Source organism: Gossypium hirsutum, chromosome D01 (genome assembly GCF_007990345.1).
Source record: "Gossypium hirsutum isolate 1008001.06 chromosome D01, Gossypium_hirsutum_v2.1, whole genome shotgun sequence".
Lineage (NCBI taxonomy): Eukaryota > Viridiplantae > Streptophyta > Magnoliopsida > Malvales > Malvaceae > Gossypium > Gossypium hirsutum.
In genome coordinates, this window is record NC_053437.1 from 9,766,732 (window position 1) to 9,784,416 (window position 17,685).

The following is a 17,685-nucleotide window of genomic DNA, read 5'->3' on the forward strand; positions in this document are numbered from 1 at the left end:
GGGCCCAGCCCAGCCCAGCCTGAAATATGGGCTTGAGATTTTGTCCAGACCCTTCCCGAGGAAAAAATACGAAGCCTGGGCCTGGCCCGGCCCTTTTTTTCCTTAAAACTAATTATGTTATCTATAAAAATTATGTTAGAATTGATGTAGTATTACATTCTAAGTTTTGATTCTTAATAAATAATGAACTTGTTGTCCACCATTTACTATTTGTAGAGGCCCAATTTAGCCCGGGCCCGAAATAAAACCAAAAAATAAAAAAATAACAGTTTATGTACATTGGGATAAAACGACCCAATTTTTTAAAACCCTAGCCGGCCCAATGAGGCCCATAATTAAACAACATCAGGGAACTCTAGGGTTCCCTGCCTTGCCTCACGCCGCTGCTACCCCATGTGCGCCTTCAACGCGCACCACGCCCGAGGTCTGCCACCGCCAGCCCTCCTTTCACCAAAACGGCAAGTTGACCTTATCATGTACCTGCAAACAGAAGCAGCATAAAGAAGGGCAGAAACAAAAAAGGAGGATGGATTTTCGGCTTTATAAGCCTGGAAAAGCAATGTAAAAAAGGGGGGATTTTCTTATTCTTTTTTCTTTTTTCTTTCGGCTAAAGTCGAATATGCTGTAAAGAAGAAGAGACTCTTCTTCCTTTTTTGTTTATTATGAACATTAATATATATAATAAAAAAAAGAACAGATTTGAGAGGTGATTTCTTTTGTTTTCTGTTTCGACTCTTGTTTTTATCCTTTTATTTTATTTTATTTTATTTCATTTTTCACATTAAGTAATAATAAAAAAGGGAAGAGGAATGGAACTCACCGGAAGTGGCCATGGTAGCGCCGTCGGAGGGTCTCTCCTCCGTCACCCGAATCGGGCCCAAGCGGCCGAAAACCTCCCTTGTTTTCGACTCTCACGGGTTGAGAGAGCTTTGGCTCTCAAGGATGCCGTGAAGCGGGGGCTAAAGGGCCCATTTTCCAGTGCCAACACCGCGACGGAGGCCTCGGGAGACCGTCGGCCATTTGAGGGATGGGGGGCTTTTTTTTTACGGCTGTAAATGAAATTAGGGTTTTTTTTAAACTTTTAAAGCCTCTTTAAACGGTGTCGTATGGGCTTGGGGTTCAGAGACCAAAAACGACGTCGTTTTGGTCTCTGGCCCATGAGGTGACTTGACTCGACCGTGAGGATCAGCGTGTTTTGTCGCTATGGACTATTTTCAACTTTGGTCCCTCCAGTTTTGTGCATATTGCAATTCGTTTTTTATTTGTTAAGTCGCGCCCCGTACTTTTATGATTGCTTCACTTTAGTCCTTACTGATGTAATCCCTTAAGCATTTTTTATTTTATTATTAATCATATATTTTTATTATATTTATTTATATTCTTATTCATTATTATATATATGTATACATTATTTTAATATGTACTATTATTTTAAGTTATTATTATATATTAGTATTTAAGCTCATTATGTATTATGTATTATTATATTGTTATTATTATTATTATTTTGTTTTAAAATTATTATTATTATTATTATCAGTATTATAAATTTATTATGTATTATTATATTAAGTTTCTTCTTATATTAATATTTAATTTCACCATACATCATCTTATATATTTTCTATGTAAATCTAATATAATATACATATATATATTTTATAATTCATACATACATACATACATCTTATATATATATATTATAACTTAAAACTATATATACATATGTATATTATTTTTATATTTTATAGTATACGTATACATACATTTTAGTTCTTATAAGTATGTCTTATTTCATTTTTATATACACTCATTTTATACATATACATGTATATTTATCTTTTTACATACACATTTACAGGTCTATATATATTTACTTTTATCTTCATAAATATGCATATACAAATTCACATATACTCATATTTTTATAATATACAATTTACATACATACCTATACATATTTTTTATATACATGCTTATATACATCTCTGATTGTATCTTATAATATATACACTTTCATATATACATGTATTTCATAATTTCTATATATATATATATACACACACTTATTTTAATTCATACACATATACGCACACACTTGCACATTTTTTATAATTTCAAATACATACGTATACATATTTTTTTTATATATTCCTTTTTGTTTCTTCTATAATTTCGTTGTTTCACGCGATAGTTGCTTTCTATTTCATGCTCGTTTTATTTGGAATGAATGCTTATTTGCTTATTACCTTGTATAATTAATTTGACTTTTATTTATCTTTTATTTGCTGTTGCTCGTATTATTTTTACTTGCATATCCTACTTGTTATTCTGTCATATATAATTTTTACTCGAATTCATAAAAATAGAAAACTTTGAAAATAAAGGCAATACTCGTATTTAGAATCTTCGAGAGGATTGAGCCCTAACGTATTGGGTTCTAATTTCTTTCATTGAATCTAAGTAGTCGAGAATGCTCTTTAATTTAAACATGAATGAAAAGCTTATCATCGGGAATTCAATACGTCGTATTCTAATGCATTAGATATGACACATTGTTTTCTCGAGATGAGGATTTTCCAAGAAATAATAAAAGTAATATTCAACGTTTAGAGTTTTGAGAAATTATGCCCTAACGTATTGGGGTGCAATTTCTTTACATGACTTAAACAATTGAATATCCTTTTAAGTTTTATTGCACAAGTTTTTTTGACAAGCTCATTTTGTGGGAGTGAAGTATCACATCCTAACTCATTAGGTGTGACATTTCCTCTTTCCAAGATGAGAGGGTCTTAAGGGGTAATTCGATTTATATAAGTTTTTAAAACAAAGGATCGTATTTTAAATCTCTTCAAAATTTTCAATTTTCGACATTAAGACATTAACTAATCAACTAGATACCAATTTTTTTGGCGTTACGAGGGTGCTAATTCTTCCTCGTACGTAACCGACTCCTGAACTCGTTTTTTAATTTCGTGGACCAAAATCGTTGTTTTAATAAAATCAAATCGTTTATTAAAAACAACCACTTTTTGAGGTGATCCAATCCCACCTCATTAAAAAGGATTGGTGGCGACTTCCATTTTCGTTTTCGTTTTCAAAACCCAAGTTGACCCCGTTTTATCAAAAAATGGTGTCAACACTATTGTTTTTTTAACAACTTCATAGAAAATAAAAGCAAATCGCATAGAGGAAGTAGCAAAAGAAAGAAAGAAATTAACCTGGAAGTATATTACATTAATAATTAATGTGTAGTATTTATAACAGTGTATTAAAATATTATATTAACACAGTATATTTATAACAGTATACTAAAACAATATATTAAAATAGTATATTTATAACAGTATATTAAAACAGTATATTTATAACAGTATATTAAAACAGTATATTACATTAAAATTAATGTTTTAATCAAAAAATTAACAATATTAATTATTTAGTTAATAACATTATAAAAATATAAGCACCAATTTATGTTAAAAATAAAGTATAGAAACTAAAATTTAATCATTTTGGTAAAAGGATATAAAGATTAAAGTTTAGTTGTAATTGCATAATAGAGGGATAAAATGATATTAGACCATTTTCATATAAAAATAAATGCATATTACATAATAGTATAATACCGAACTCATATATTGCACGAGATAATAAACTAGTTATTTAACTATGCTAGCCTTGTGATACAAGATCAAACTTGTCACATGTCTATAAGTAATACTAAAAAAACACACATCATTTAGGAAAAGTCGCAAAGGTTAATTGTTTCGAAGGAAAGGGTGTGAGATAGTAATAGCAACCTGTCTGGGCCTGCTGTTTTTTCTGCCTCACTAAATAGTTTGTTTCTGCAATAAAACAAAGCAAACACAAAAAAAAAAAGAGTGAGAGATTAAATGAAGAAACTAAGCTTGTAATCTCAACCTTGCAAATTACATGCTCTATAAAACATAAATCAATTCTCAACCCTGCAAATTACATGCTCTATAAAATATAAACACAAATAAATGTTGTGTGGGTTGGAATTTGTTATTGGAGCATTTATTACATTCAACTTGGAAGTCAAGGCCTCAAAAGAAACTGCTGTTTTTTCTCATACTTGACAAAATCAAACTGTATTATAATTTTTTGTCATGTCATCAGTCCAATCTTTTAAGCTTTAAACAACGTAGAAGGTCATAATCATAATTTGACCTAAAACAATTTTTGTTTAATATAATAATTTGGTATTTGATTTAATAAAAAGATTGTTTTTAATTAAAATTGATTCAAATAATTCTGTTTTTTATCCAAACCAAAACTTAATTCAATGACAATGAAATATACTATTCATATTGGTAATTTAATGGTATAGTTTTTACTTTTTAAGTAAATAAAAATGTTGCAAAGAATAAAAATGTTGCAAAGAATACTATACTAGTAGAAGGCGTAGGTTATGACTTGATCCAATAGAGTCAAAACACCTTTCTATCTAAAAGGAATGGTGCTCGATGAAACAATCCAGATTCCACACTGTGCTGTGGGCTGGGAAGGGAGCTGCTCTGTGAAATTGGGCATTCAATGTTCTTACGGGGGAACCATACTAGAAAGAGAATAGAAAGAGCCTTCAAAAAAAAGCGAATGAGTGATGGGCAACCTTAGTCTATATGTCGCTTGTGAGCCGCCAAGTACCAGTCTCGCAACAGTACTGGTGTTAAAGGATTGGTCCTTCACTTGCTGATCGTTCGCGAGTCGAACTCGCTCTCTTGCCACGCTTTTCACTCACTTGCTTTAGTCGGACTCAATCACTCTTTTTGTTGCAAAGAATAATATGTAAACACAATCAAAATCCCCCCCGAAGGTTCAGTGTCTCAAAATCAAAATCAGAAAACTGTTAACAGCAAGAATCAAAATCACAATCAAAATCAAAAAGCAAAAAGCAAGAAACTACTTCAAATTGGGTTAACAAGAAATAGGGTTAACAGCAAACTCACCTTTGAAATTCAAAGGTAGAAGACATAGAAGGCTAGAAGCACCCGCACCGTTAGAGCGGAGGTGGAGTCGTGGAGGACTGGACACCGGAGGTGGAATGGTGGATCGGTGGAGGTGGGTTTTCGATTTGGGGGAAAAAAAGGGAGGAGGGAATGGGTTAGAGATTTATTAGATGCACGTGGTCGGGGAAATGGGAAATGGGAAATGGGAAATGAGAAATGTAAATAATAAATTTTAAAAATAAAAAAAAATATTAATTATATCCGGGCCAGGTCGGGCTGGGCCCGAGACAAAAAAATTTTGCCTGATGCCCAATTCATTTTCTAAAGGCGCCTTGCTTTTTGCCCAAACTCATATTTCGGGCATATATTTTTACCCGAACCCTTCCATATTTCTGGCGGGCCATCGGGCCGGGTCGGGCCGCCCAACCCATGAGCACCTCTATAACCAAGTTGTTATTTTCATGGTGGTGGGCAATCAAGAACTAATTGAGGTTGTTTTTTATTTTCCAGAGGCAGTTATATGCCATATTAAAAGGGTGCTTTGGAAGCATTTTTCACCGTCTTAAAACTTAGAATTCAATTTATTTAAGAAAAAAAAAACACTTGGGATTCGTTGCAACAAAGACCAAGAATAGGTTTATTACATCTTGATGTTTATTTAATAAGTCACTCTCTAAAGAACAAAGCAAAATGAAAAATCCCCATTTTGCAGCACAAGACGACCAAACATGCGCTCAGAATCCCCATCTCATGCCTTAGGTGCAAACCCTGCTTTGAGCTTCTGAATTGTTTGCACATCGGTTTTGAATGACTTTGCTAAGATCTCATCATCAATGTTCGTCGCAAACACCGTAGAGGGAACCGAAACGGTACCAGCAGCTGCACTACCAAAGGCTGAAACCGCGACTGCGAAATCGCTTTCAGCACAATTGAACTGATAATGGACTAATCCCTTCGGGAACACAAAAATGTCACCAGCTTGAAGTATTTGAGTAAAGAGCTTGCTAGTAGTGTCAACAAATCCAACTTCAAGTATGCCATAGGTGAGAAACAAAAGCTCAGCAGCACGAGGATGAGTATGAGGAGGGTTAACAGAACCAGCAGGGTACTCTAAAACAGCATAGGAAACACTTTGTCCATTAAGGGCAGGGAATTCAGCCATGGTTGCTTTAGTTACAGTGAAATTTGTTGGTGGATCAGAGTTAATGAGTGGCCTCATGCCAGTATAGGTGAAAAAGTTTCCACCCAATAGAGTGGCATTGACTCCAATTGGAACGACAAAATCAGATAAAATATCAGGGTCTCCACTTATTGCAGACAAAGGGAAGGCAAGAACTAGAATTGCTAGGAAGAATCGTTGCTTGACAGTCAATGCCATGGCTGAAAAAAACCTGGAAACAAACAATGCTGCTATGCCGTTAGCAAGAGTTTCATATGTATATATAGATGGAACAGTTTCTTGGTATTGTCAACTAGATATTTGTTTGATTGTTAATTACTTAAAGTTGATGAAAAAGGAACAGTTATAAACATGGGAACTATAAGCTCGAAGTTTCCTGTCCATGTTCCCAGGCTTTCTTTATTATGGAATTTTGGAAGATTCAGATTATTTATCCAGGCATATCCATATGGAAATAATTTCAGGCCCCAACACCCTTTCCTTTTTAATTTTTATATCACTTTAATCCTTAATTTTAAAATTAATTTGTTAATAAACCGAGTTTGAATAAATATATCTCTATTTGTTAGATTTATCCGTGTCCAGCTCTTTCAATAAAAGAGTGTCAAAATACTTTCAAAATAAAATAAAAGTTAAATTACACCAACTATCACTCAACCTTAGGGTAGCTGACAAAACAGTCACTCAAGTTTCAATTTAGTTACTCAGGTTTCAAAAAATAATAAAACTGTCATTAATATTATCGAAAAGTGACAAATTAGTCACTCATTAACATTTTCCGTTACAGACCTAATGGGATAGGTGACGTGATCAGTTAACTGGCTGACATGGCTAGTTAACTTGGCACGTTGGACAAAGCAAAGTTAGTGACTATTCTTTTCATCCTTCCTTTTTTGTTTTTTTAATAAATGACCCAATATTTTTACTTTTTACGTAAATGGCTCACTATGTTTATACTTCTTCTCCATCCCAAGAATCTTGCCGCCAATGCCTTTGCTACAACCATCATTGACCTCCAAACCATCACCACCTTATCTCAATCATCCAATCATCCATTCAACAATCAACAATCTAGATCAAAAAATGTTTGGAAAGCACCTAATAGGGGTGTTCATTCGGTTAATTGACCGGTTAACCTACCCGAAATAACATTAACCTAATTAACCGACCTTTCAAAATCTTTAACCGTTAACCGAACTGAAATTTTTTTTAAAAAATTAACCGAACCGAAATTTTTTCGGTTAATTCGGCCAGTTAACTGAAAATTATATGTTTTTCTATTTTTGGTTAAAAATTAACCTAATTAACCAAATTAACCGAATAAATCGAATTAACCGAATTACCCGAATTAACCGAATTGAATCACTACATAATTAAATTATTTTTAGACTTTTAGACTTTAGTTTTAGTCTTAGTTTTAAAATTTTATTTTTATTTATTAAATTATTTGTAATTTTTATGATTGGGTTGGGTTGGGTTGAATACTTGGGTTTAGATTGGGCTTAGGTAAATAGTGGGCCTATTTATATATTATAATTTTATTTATTAATTTTTTCGGTTAAACCGAAAAAATTTGGTTAACCGACCGATTTCGAACCGAATTAACCGTTAACCGAAAAATCAAAAAATAATTAACCGACCCCCGACGGAAAAAATTCGGTTAACCAACCGATTAACCGAATTCGGTTAATTAACCGAATTTTTTCGGTTTTACCCGAATTTTGCACACCCCTAGCACCTAAGAAGAGCTCACCTTGTTCAAGCCTAGAAGAAAAAATGGTTCCTACCAGAGAAAAGAAGAAATGGGAAGTCAAGATTGAGCAGGTTGTTGACATCAAGAGATTTGTACAAAACAATGGAGGTAGAGTTATTGGCATCGGGGAATCGATCAAAAGAGAAAGAGTTAGGGGAAGAGTAAAGGAAGGTTGGGAGAAGCGATTGTTTGGAAGAATCCGAAAGCAAAGCCATTGTTGCAAAATTTGAGAAAACAAAAGACGTGTCGAAAATTTGAGAAATCAAAATCCCCCCATCTACCATCTCCACTGTTAGATATAGATGAAATTCTGGCCACCGCTTCTCCTCTGTGGGGCTTTCTTCTCCTCTATAGACGAAATCAAAGTTTGAAAGTGGGTTTAAGGAGCTTTGAAGGTAATGGTGATATGCCATTGGTGATGAGTGGAGCTTTGGAAATTTTCTCTTCTTGTTCTTTTCTTCTTTTTCTCAGCTTCTTTTTTTTTTACAGTAGTATGTCAGGTCACTTTTCTGCTACGTTTGTAATGGAAAATGATTAAAATAACTGTTTTGTTATTTTTCGAAAGTTGAGTAACTGAATTGAAACCTGAGTGACTGTTTTGTCAGCTACTCCAAAATTGAGTGACTATTGATATAATTTATCATAAAATAAAATAAAAAACAACAAAATCTCATTTGTATCCAAATTTTTAATTCAAAAGAAATAGAAACTTTTAACATTTTAAATTAATTGGTTAAACTAGCTGCCAGGTTTTTATACTATAGTTAAATAAAATTTAATTTTTTATTATAAAAACAAATAATTTTAATCTCATACTTTTTGACACAATATGCCTAAAACTATTTATAATCCCTTTTAACCCATAAATAAAAGGATAATGTATATTAACACACTCAAATCGAGATTGTCCTACACAATAATACTTATACAAATCTAATTAAAACTTAATTAAAAACTCAATATTAATAAATGTTATAATACAGGAATCGTAGTTTGACCAAAATGATTCCATCTCGCTGGTGGATGTTGTAGCTCATAAATAAAAGGTTATTTTATTTAATTGGGCCGCTAAAAGTTGATTGGGCCATTCCTGAAATAGAAAACGCAGCGTTTTTCTACTTTGAGGGTGGAGGGGAGGAAGACGTCTCTGCAGATTCCGTCGCCATTTGGATAATCGTTAATCGACCGCCAACTTAATCAAATAATTCCCAAACAATCCCTAGAATCAGAGATCTTCCAAAACTTGAATGAAGAATTAGAAATGGCGAGTCGTTTACTTCTTCAAAATTTGTCAAAACGACATCTACTTCGTTCCACCTTCGCTTTTAGATCCGTAAGTTTCTTCTTCTTCGTCTTCTTTCTTTATTTTTAATATTAATTTAAGACATGGAAATTTCCTCTAGTTTATTTTCTTATAATTTTGCTTTTATTGAAAAGGCAAGTACGTTGGTGTTAGCCGAGCATGAAGGTGGCTTGATCAAGGCTCAGTCATTGAGCGCGGTGGTGGCTGCCAACTCCCTAAGCCAGGACAATCCCGTTTCCTTGCTATTGGCTGGCTCCGGCTCTTCCCTTCACCAAGCCGCCGAGAAGGCCGCCACGTGTCACCCTTCTATTTCTCAGGTAAGTCACCCCTGACGTCAATACTCTCTCCTTTTTTACTGTTTTCATTTTTATTTAGTTATAAATTTTCACTTTTCTTTTTTCTTTTTAAATTACACTCCTAATTCTACGTTTTAATCTGCGGGAAATCAAATTAATAGTTAAATTTAATTTCTAATTGAAGGATGAAAATTATTTGATAAATATATGTATGCTTCCTTTGTAGGTTCTTGTAGCTGATTCAGAGAAGTTTGCATATCCTTTGGCTGAGCCATGGGCTAAGTTAATCCAATTGGTTCAGCTAAAAGGAGACTACTCTCATGTAATTACTACTTCAGATTCATTTGGGAAGAACATATTACCTCGTGCTGCTGCCCTTTTGGATGTTTCTCCTGTTACTGATGTTGTTGACATTAATGGCCCTCGTCAATTTATCAGGTAACTTTTATGTTGTCATGCTATTTGTTTACTATAGCAGAATGCACTGTGGTGGATACCATTTGTATGTGAATTGCTGTTGCTTGTCGCGCAAGTTAAGTTAATTGAGTTGTGTTGGTACACTTGAGGTTTTAAAACAATGGGCTTTTGTAAGAAATGGCAAGTACATTACGGTTTAGGAGGAATTGTATTTTGCTATGTTACCCAGACTTGGAGGTTAGTGTCAGACGGGGTATGTTTTTGTTACCCAAATGCTTAATTATCTTTTAGTTCTTCCTTGCAGTTGGAGTATTATACCCCTCATGCCCATTTCAGTTATATTCCAGATACAAGTATTAGATACAGATATCAGGAAACTGGACAGGCTTTGCATCAGAAGTATTTTGGGGTTCGCTCCACGTCTACTAGTTGGTTGCTAGTCAAGGGCCATAGGGTCTTGATTTTGAATTGTGTTGAAGTATGTAGGTTATTTAATACTTGTAGGCAGCAATGTAGCTTCTTGTTAGTTGTGACCAGTTATATCATTGGATATTTGGTTCGTGTATGTATTTATGATCAATAAGTAACTTTAAAGCTTAAACTTTGCCGTTACTATGTTTGTGTCATTTAAGAAGCTTATACCTCTTGTTAAACTGACTTTGCTGTAAGGTGTACTACTTTTTTTGTAACAGGCCGATTTATGCTGGAAATGCTCTTTGTACAGTTCGATACACTGGTGCCAATCCTTGCATGTTGACAGTTAGATCTACCTCTTTCCCGGTGCCTCCTATCTCTGTTGATTCGAAGTCTGGTGGGGCTTCTATTTCCGAGGTTGATCTCTCAACCTTAGATGAAGGTCTGTGTACCTTCTACTGATGCACAGATGTTCAAACTTCAAATTGACTTTTCTCTGCCTTGTACGGTATTCTGCCTTACTGCTTCAGAGTGGAAAGGAACTAAAGAAGACTTTTCTGTTCTCCTAGTTTTTGCATCGGAATTATGATGTTGAGAAATTCTATATTAAAATTTTTTTCATTACTCTAACTCGTTAGATTTACTTGGATATTGGGTTTGCAACTGGAGTCTATGCCATGTCTTGAAACCATCATTCTTACTCTGATTGCAGATTCTGTTGGTAAATCTAGATTCATGAAGCTATCATCCCAGGATACAGGTCGACCTGATTTGGGAAGTGCAAAGATTGTGGTTACAGGTGGGAGAGCTTTGAAAAGTGCTGAGAACTTCAAAATGATAGAGAAGCTTGCAGAAAAGCTCGGTGCAGCTGGTAGCTTCCAGAACTCTACTATGTTGAACTTATAATATCTTCATTTTAGTGTTGTCCTTGTCACATCTTTTCTCCAACGAATATATAGTGAACCTTATCTACTAGTCTTTTACATTTTTATGATATTATGCTTATTGGTTCTTCTCTTGTGCTATAGTTGGTGCTACCCGTGCTGCTGTTGATGCTGGATTTGTTCCCAATGACCTTCAGGTAAGATGCATATGGTTCTTTCCCGCTGACAAGTTACAAGCATGTGATAAGGAACTTGTATCATGTCATTTTATATTTTTTGGCTGGTTCTTTGGTTTTGTTTGAATGGTTTCAAATGGAACATTTAAACTACTGTTGTCATTGGTTGCTTTGTTGAGGTTGGATTCCTAAGATGTTGTCCTTTTTCTCTTATTTTCCACAAAAAGAACACATGCATGCATGTAGAAGAGGAAACTATTTCATGATTTAAAGGATCATTTGTGATACATTCATTGAACTATAAAATCAAGAGATTACATACCATTGCATCATTCAGTTAGCTTTCTTTGTTCTCCTCAATCCTTGAAGAAATATGCATTTGCTTTTGGATGAGAATCTAAAAAGAAAAATAGCTCGAAGTAATAAACTAGCATATTGCTGCAATATATTATATATGTTTTTCCTTTCTGATCTGCTGTGTTTTGACTATTTTGTCAGGTGGGCCAAACTGGGAAATTGTGGCCCCGGAGTTATACATGGCATTTGGTGTTTCAGGAGCCATTCAACACTTAGCTGGCATGAAAGACTCTAAGATTATTGTTGCTGTTAACAAAGATTCTGATGCACCCATTTTCCAGGTGATCCTCCTTTCCTATCCAGACATGCATATATGCCCTGTTTGAGAGATGTGAATGCATGCTGCATACACAAAAAGGGTGCATATATGACCTTGATTGTTAGATGTCGGACACTGATTGATTCTCGCTGCATTCTATATTCTTATACGGTGCAGGTAGCTGATTATGGACTTGTGGGTGATCTTTTCGAAGTGATACCAGAGTTGTTAGAGAAGCTTCCTGAGAAAAAGTAGACCTGTATACTTCCCAAAGTTACAAAAAATTGTTGAATGGTGTTTAAAGTGAAGTTTCAAAATGAATAGCAATAAAAGTAATGAAAATTTACTGTTGAATAGCTGACATTTCTACCTTGATTTTTAAGTTGCTAGCCTCTGGTTGGGAGCAAAGCAGATGCTTTAACGGGTTCCTTTACATACACACATGGCTCTGCCATTGTTGTGGTGAAATAGATAACTACATTTATGCTTTAGCTAATTGCAGTAAAACTGAGGTAAACAAAGATAAATTGTGCTCTTTTATCACATTAAAGAATTCTTCATTTGTCAAAGCACTCAAAATTATACAGAGGACTGATGTTTTCGCTCTATTTGATTGTTATATATATATAAAAAAAAGGAACAAACTGAACTGCATTCCAATCTCAGAGTTGTAAAATAGTTGGCGGAATAAAAGAAGAGTCAATATTTAGTATTAATATAATATTTGAGAATCAATTCACAACGAAGCGCATCTAGTGTAGTGGTATCATAGTACCCTCCCACGGTACTGACCGGGGTTCGATTCCCCGGATGCGCAAATGTAGAAAGGCTGCTAAAGAAAATTTTGCAAATAGCTTTTTAATATGTAGATATTAAATGGTTTTGAGTTAGTTAAAAATGCATGTATTTAGGTGATTAGAATGGGAAAGCATATCTTTTGTGTGACGAAAGCAGTTCCTGTATCTCACCCATCCCTTCTAAATTCTGTATTTGGTGCCACATCTCATGCATTTCATATGATTCAACAGCCGCTATATGGATGGGGCGCCGTATTTCCCCTTTTCTTTACTTATGGATTCTCCATTCTTTTCCATATTTTTTTTAAATTTAGCAATGTGCTGCATTTTAATATTTAAAAATTAAATATCACATTTAATAGAAGTAACAATATTATCTATTGTATTTTTAAATTTTAAATTCCAACAACTAAATAGATTAAACTAATTTTTTTATCCTGTGTAATTCACTATATATTTATTAATTTAAAATAATTTTGAAACCAGTTTGGCAAATAAAATGATTAAAAATAAAAATCATATCAATATAAATGATCTTTTTGTCTTCATTTATGGTGTTATAATTGCAAAAAGAAAATGATATTATTTTAATTAACAAAAATAAATATTTATGTATGTATTTTTAAAAAATATTTTTAATGTAATTTCATATAAATTAACACATATATACCAAATAATATTCATGTTTTTTCATAAATCTATAACTATGGTAAATTTTTAAAAAAAAATATATCAATATAGAAAAAAAGTAATAAAAGACTATAGTATCGTATATATTTATATTGATATATTGTTTAAGATATTATTATCTCTCACATACTTTATATGATTTTTTAATAATAATAATAATAATTAATTATATTCATTTACATCGTTAGTTAATAAATATAAAATAACGAGAATAACGTTAATAACTCAAAAATGGATAGTAATTGACATTAGGGGTATTTGAGAGTGACTGAACACTGCCTAACTACGTAGAATTACTGTTTCAGAAAAATAAAACCAAACATTTTTTATACTTGAAGAAAAGAAAACTTTCCGTATTGGAAGCAGTTTGGGTGATATATAGTCCCAAATTTAGAAAGATTTGGTAACCCTATAGGCTGCTACTTACAAACCATGGTTGGAATAATAGTTCAATTATGATATGGCAATTCGCCTAAACCACATCTATATCTATGATTGGTCCACATCTTTTCATCTTTCCTTTTATGCCTCATCAATTATTTGTGTAACTTTTTGTCTATTCTTTTATGTTACATGCACACCCAAATCACATTCTAGTATCAGGTTTTAATGCCACTAAACACTATTTCTTTTATTAACACTCATATATAATGCTGTTGAGGAAGAGTTGGGAAGATGTAGGATATTGGTAGTAGAATTATGGTGGGTTTTATTGGGATGTGATAAGATGAGTCTCGATCATGTCTTGAAGAGTTTATGGTAAATATTTTATTACACGTGAGTTTGGATGTGATGAGATAAATCTCCAAGTAAATCTTAATGTGATTTGACGATATCCATGTGGTATGTAAGAGTCTTTGGTTAGGGGATTCATCAAAATGATCGATCTAATCAAATGCTTTGGAGGAGGTAGCTATATATATTTAATACTGTGTTTAAGTTCCTCATTAAGATGTTTGATAAATTAGAAAATTAAGCGTTAAAAAAAATTAAATATTAAATTTAAGGGTGAAAGTACTAGGGTAGTCCCTCTAATATCAAGAAGGAAGCAAACAAGTGTCTCTATTGAAAAAATGGACCAATCAAATCCCTATACTTTTAAAATAAAAACAAGTTGGTAAAATTGATAATGGTGTTAATAGAAATCATCCAAAATTATGACATATATTGACGAAAATAATTATTATTTTTAATATAATGTGAATTTTAATTAAAAATACATGTATTGAATATTAATTTATTATAAAACTGAAATTTTATTTTATTTTAGTTTACTTTAATTTAGCAAATAAATTAAATATGATTGGTTATATTTAATAAAATTAAGCAAAAAATGAAAAATGGGTCGATTTAAAAAAAAAAAACTATTTCCCAATATTGTTTTTAGTTAATTAATTAATCAAAATAGTTCTTTTAAAAGTGATATGTCAACTTTTAAAACAAATTAATATTTTCCACTTATTATTAAATAAAATCTACATCATATTAAATAATCATTATTTTATTATATCCTAATCATTGTCATCAATGCCATCTATATCATATTAAATAATCATATCCTAATCATCGTCATCAATGCCATCAGTATTTTAGAGATTTCCGTCCACACTGTTAACAATTTTACCAACTTGCTTTCGTTCCAGCTTAATTGGTTCATTTTTTAATTAACACACTTTTTGTATACTAGAGCAACTAATTAGGGAATTTCACTGAATTTAAGTTCTATATTTCATGAGTGTAAAATTTAGTTAGATAAATGGAAATTTTAAATTTAAATTATTTTTATTTTATATGTTTACCTTTATTTTTTAAAAAAATTTACATTATTTTAAAACATAATATTAAAATAAAAAATATTAAGTGATAATTACCTCTTATCTGCTTATCGTTTTCTACATTTTTTTATAAAAAAATTGTTGGTGTCACCTATCAATCGAGTTTCAACTCAATCAAAAAAATTAACAAAAACTCATTTTTTACAAAATAAAAATATATTATAATAATAAATGTAGAAAAAAAAATTTAAAAAAATTCAAAATCTTAATATTACTATTTGGATCCAAATTACATGCCTGTCTTGTATGAAATTTGTAAGATATGTTGAAACACAAAACCAACCCCTTTATAAAGATATTATAGGTTCTTGTTGACTTCTAGGTAGTTGGAACCTATATGTCCTTAATGTTTTTTAATTGATTTCTCAGCATATTTATAATTATTTGAGAGAAAGAAAAAGTCTTAATTTTAGGTAAATATTACTACACTAATGAAGTATTTTTAAGGTCATTGTCTTAACTCAATCCTTTCTGCTGCGATCTTAATTAAAAGGTATTTGTCTTTAACTAAATATTGTGCACCATTTGTTCTTCTCCTAATCTTTTTTTTTCCCATTCAAAGAACATCATTGCCCATATATACTTGCAGATAATATGAAGCAACATTACTGTTTTGCATTGATGCAGGTGAAGACAGGGAGAGAGAGTGAGTGATATACATAGGATTGGTAATAAAACTGAAATCAACCTAGGTATTGTACTACCATTGACAATGGAACTAAACAAAGACCCTTTTTCTTCAGTTGGGTTTCATCGTTTCTCTCATCTGTCTGTCCTGATGAACCGCTTCCTTTGTTCTTCTGTAATAACAACATTAATCAATAATAAACCCCATTAATTAATCAAGACGAAAGGATAGTTTCTTTACCTGAGGTTTGTCCATAGCATCTTTCACCTTCAGGTTCTTATCAAATTGGTTCTCCATGTTAGTGTTACAAATCTATAAAAGAAAAAAGGGAAGTTGACATTTTAATTTCATTTTTCTAGCTTAAAATCCAATGAAAAACTGGTTAATATAATGTTTAAATGACTAAACATGTAAATTATGCATAGTATAAGGAGTAAAAGAAGAATTTGACCAAAACAAAAGGAGGTGAGGCTGACCTTGGGGCTGTTAACAGGAGAGCTAGCAGTATCTTCCAAATCATCATCAACAAAACCGGCAGCAGGTGATCCATTATTCTTCCTTTTCTTGAAACTCAACCTGTTCTTCTTACTGCTTTTATGATCCAAGGCATGTGGTCCAGCCGCAGAACAAGCTGCATCAGACAGCAGCGATGATGTTTGGTAATTGATGTAAGAAGAACAATAACAGCTGCTGCTGTTACCATCCATCTGGATATCATTTGAGAAATCTTGAAAATACATAGTCCAACTACTTTCCTCAGGAGTTTCATCACCCACTGGGGATGATGGTCTAAACATTGAATTCATGGAGTTCTCCATATGTGAGAGAAAGAAAGAGAAGTTGAGAAGTGATAAATAAAGCCCTTCCCACCTGCAAATATGTACGTGTATATATATATATATAAAGAAAGAGAAAAAGAAAAGACAAGTTTGAGAATAATAGAAGAGTAAGAGATAGGAATGTTGGTGGGATTGATGTGGACCAAATACTAACACAGATTATTATTAGATTAGAGGGAGTTTGGGGGGGGGGGAAGAATGTATGTATGTATGTATGTTGGTATGCACCAACATAGACCAATATTTTCTTAAAATTCCTTCCACTAAAATGCTTTGAATCTCTCCCTAAAGTCGCTTTGTTAGACCAAATAGATTCTATAAATAAAGAGAGGTACTCGTTAACACTAATTAAAACAAACATGAATTTACAACAGTATAAATGGACACTTCTCTCGTAATCAAATTAAACTATTATCAGGATGACTTTTTCTTCATTGAAAATTAAGGAAAGGGTCTGTATTTTTCTCAATCATTCGTTGAAATACATACATCCTTCCATTATTGGAAGGATATTTGATAATTAGTTGCAGAATTTGACTTCAACAATATATGTATTCTTTCAACATTTTCTTATCTTAAAATATATGTAATTTATAATATTATTAAAGTTTCTAAATTAGTATCATTAGCTAATAAAACACCAATTAAACTTGAAAATGATAAAAAAAATGCAAAAGAGGAATAACATTTCCTTTATATGTAAAATGCTGTAAAACATTTCCATAAGAAGAATTTCATGGGAAAAGGGCGCAATGTGTTGATGATGGGATCCCATTAGCAAATTTGTAACATGAATTTGGAAGGTTTCATTGTTTTATACAAACATCTTGAACTGTCATTTACTACATTTTACAACCTTGTCGTTTCGCCCATTTTTATCTAAC

General features: G+C 32.4%; 3 protein-coding genes, 1 long non-coding RNA gene and 1 other non-coding gene across 5 annotated transcripts; 2 read left to right on the plus strand and 3 right to left on the minus strand.

The window, feature by feature from the left end:
- Window positions 1-3,568: 3,568 nt before the first annotated feature.
- LOC107928618 (uncharacterized) lies at window positions 3,569-5,184 on the minus strand. The gene is made up of 3 exons (XR_001692649.2): window positions 4,974-5,184; window positions 4,637-4,870; window positions 3,569-3,848 (listed from the first exon to the last, which is right to left on the minus strand). It is a non-coding gene; the product is annotated as an uncharacterized lncRNA (long non-coding RNA).
- Window positions 5,185-5,533: 349 nt separating this feature from the next.
- Window positions 5,534-6,370, minus strand: LOC107928639 (germin-like protein 9-3). The gene has a single exon (XM_016859894.1). It carries the CDS (start codon window positions 6,349-6,351, stop codon window positions 5,722-5,724), a length of 630 nt encoding a protein of 209 aa, XP_016715383.1. The 5' UTR covers window positions 6,352-6,370; the 3' UTR covers window positions 5,534-5,721.
- Window positions 6,371-8,972: 2,602 nt separating this feature from the next.
- On the plus strand, window positions 8,973-12,366 carry LOC107928649 (electron transfer flavoprotein subunit alpha, mitochondrial). Its single transcript, XM_016859904.2, is given in 9 exon segments — window positions 8,973-9,239; window positions 9,344-9,526; window positions 9,732-9,943; window positions 10,615-10,778; window positions 11,049-11,207; window positions 11,365-11,417; window positions 11,895-11,910; window positions 11,913-12,034; window positions 12,190-12,366. Coding segments are annotated over 9 exon segments (1,059 nt in total). The 5' UTR covers window positions 8,973-9,167; the 3' UTR covers window positions 12,268-12,366.
- Window positions 12,367-12,758: 392 nt separating this feature from the next.
- Window positions 12,759-12,829, plus strand: TRNAG-CCC (transfer RNA glycine (anticodon CCC)). Its single transcript has one exon. It is a non-coding gene; the product is annotated as a tRNA-Gly (tRNA).
- Window positions 12,830-15,929: 3,100 nt separating this feature from the next.
- On the minus strand, window positions 15,930-16,932 carry LOC107928637 (vascular-related unknown protein 4). Its single transcript, XM_016859893.2, has 3 exons — window positions 16,439-16,932; window positions 16,203-16,274; window positions 15,930-16,134 (listed from the first exon to the last, which is right to left on the minus strand). The coding sequence occupies exons 1-3, from the start codon at window positions 16,778-16,780 to the stop codon at window positions 16,018-16,020; spliced, it is 531 nt and encodes a 176-aa protein (XP_016715382.1). The 5' UTR covers window positions 16,781-16,932; the 3' UTR covers window positions 15,930-16,017.
- Between the last annotated feature and the right edge of the window lie 753 nt (window positions 16,933-17,685).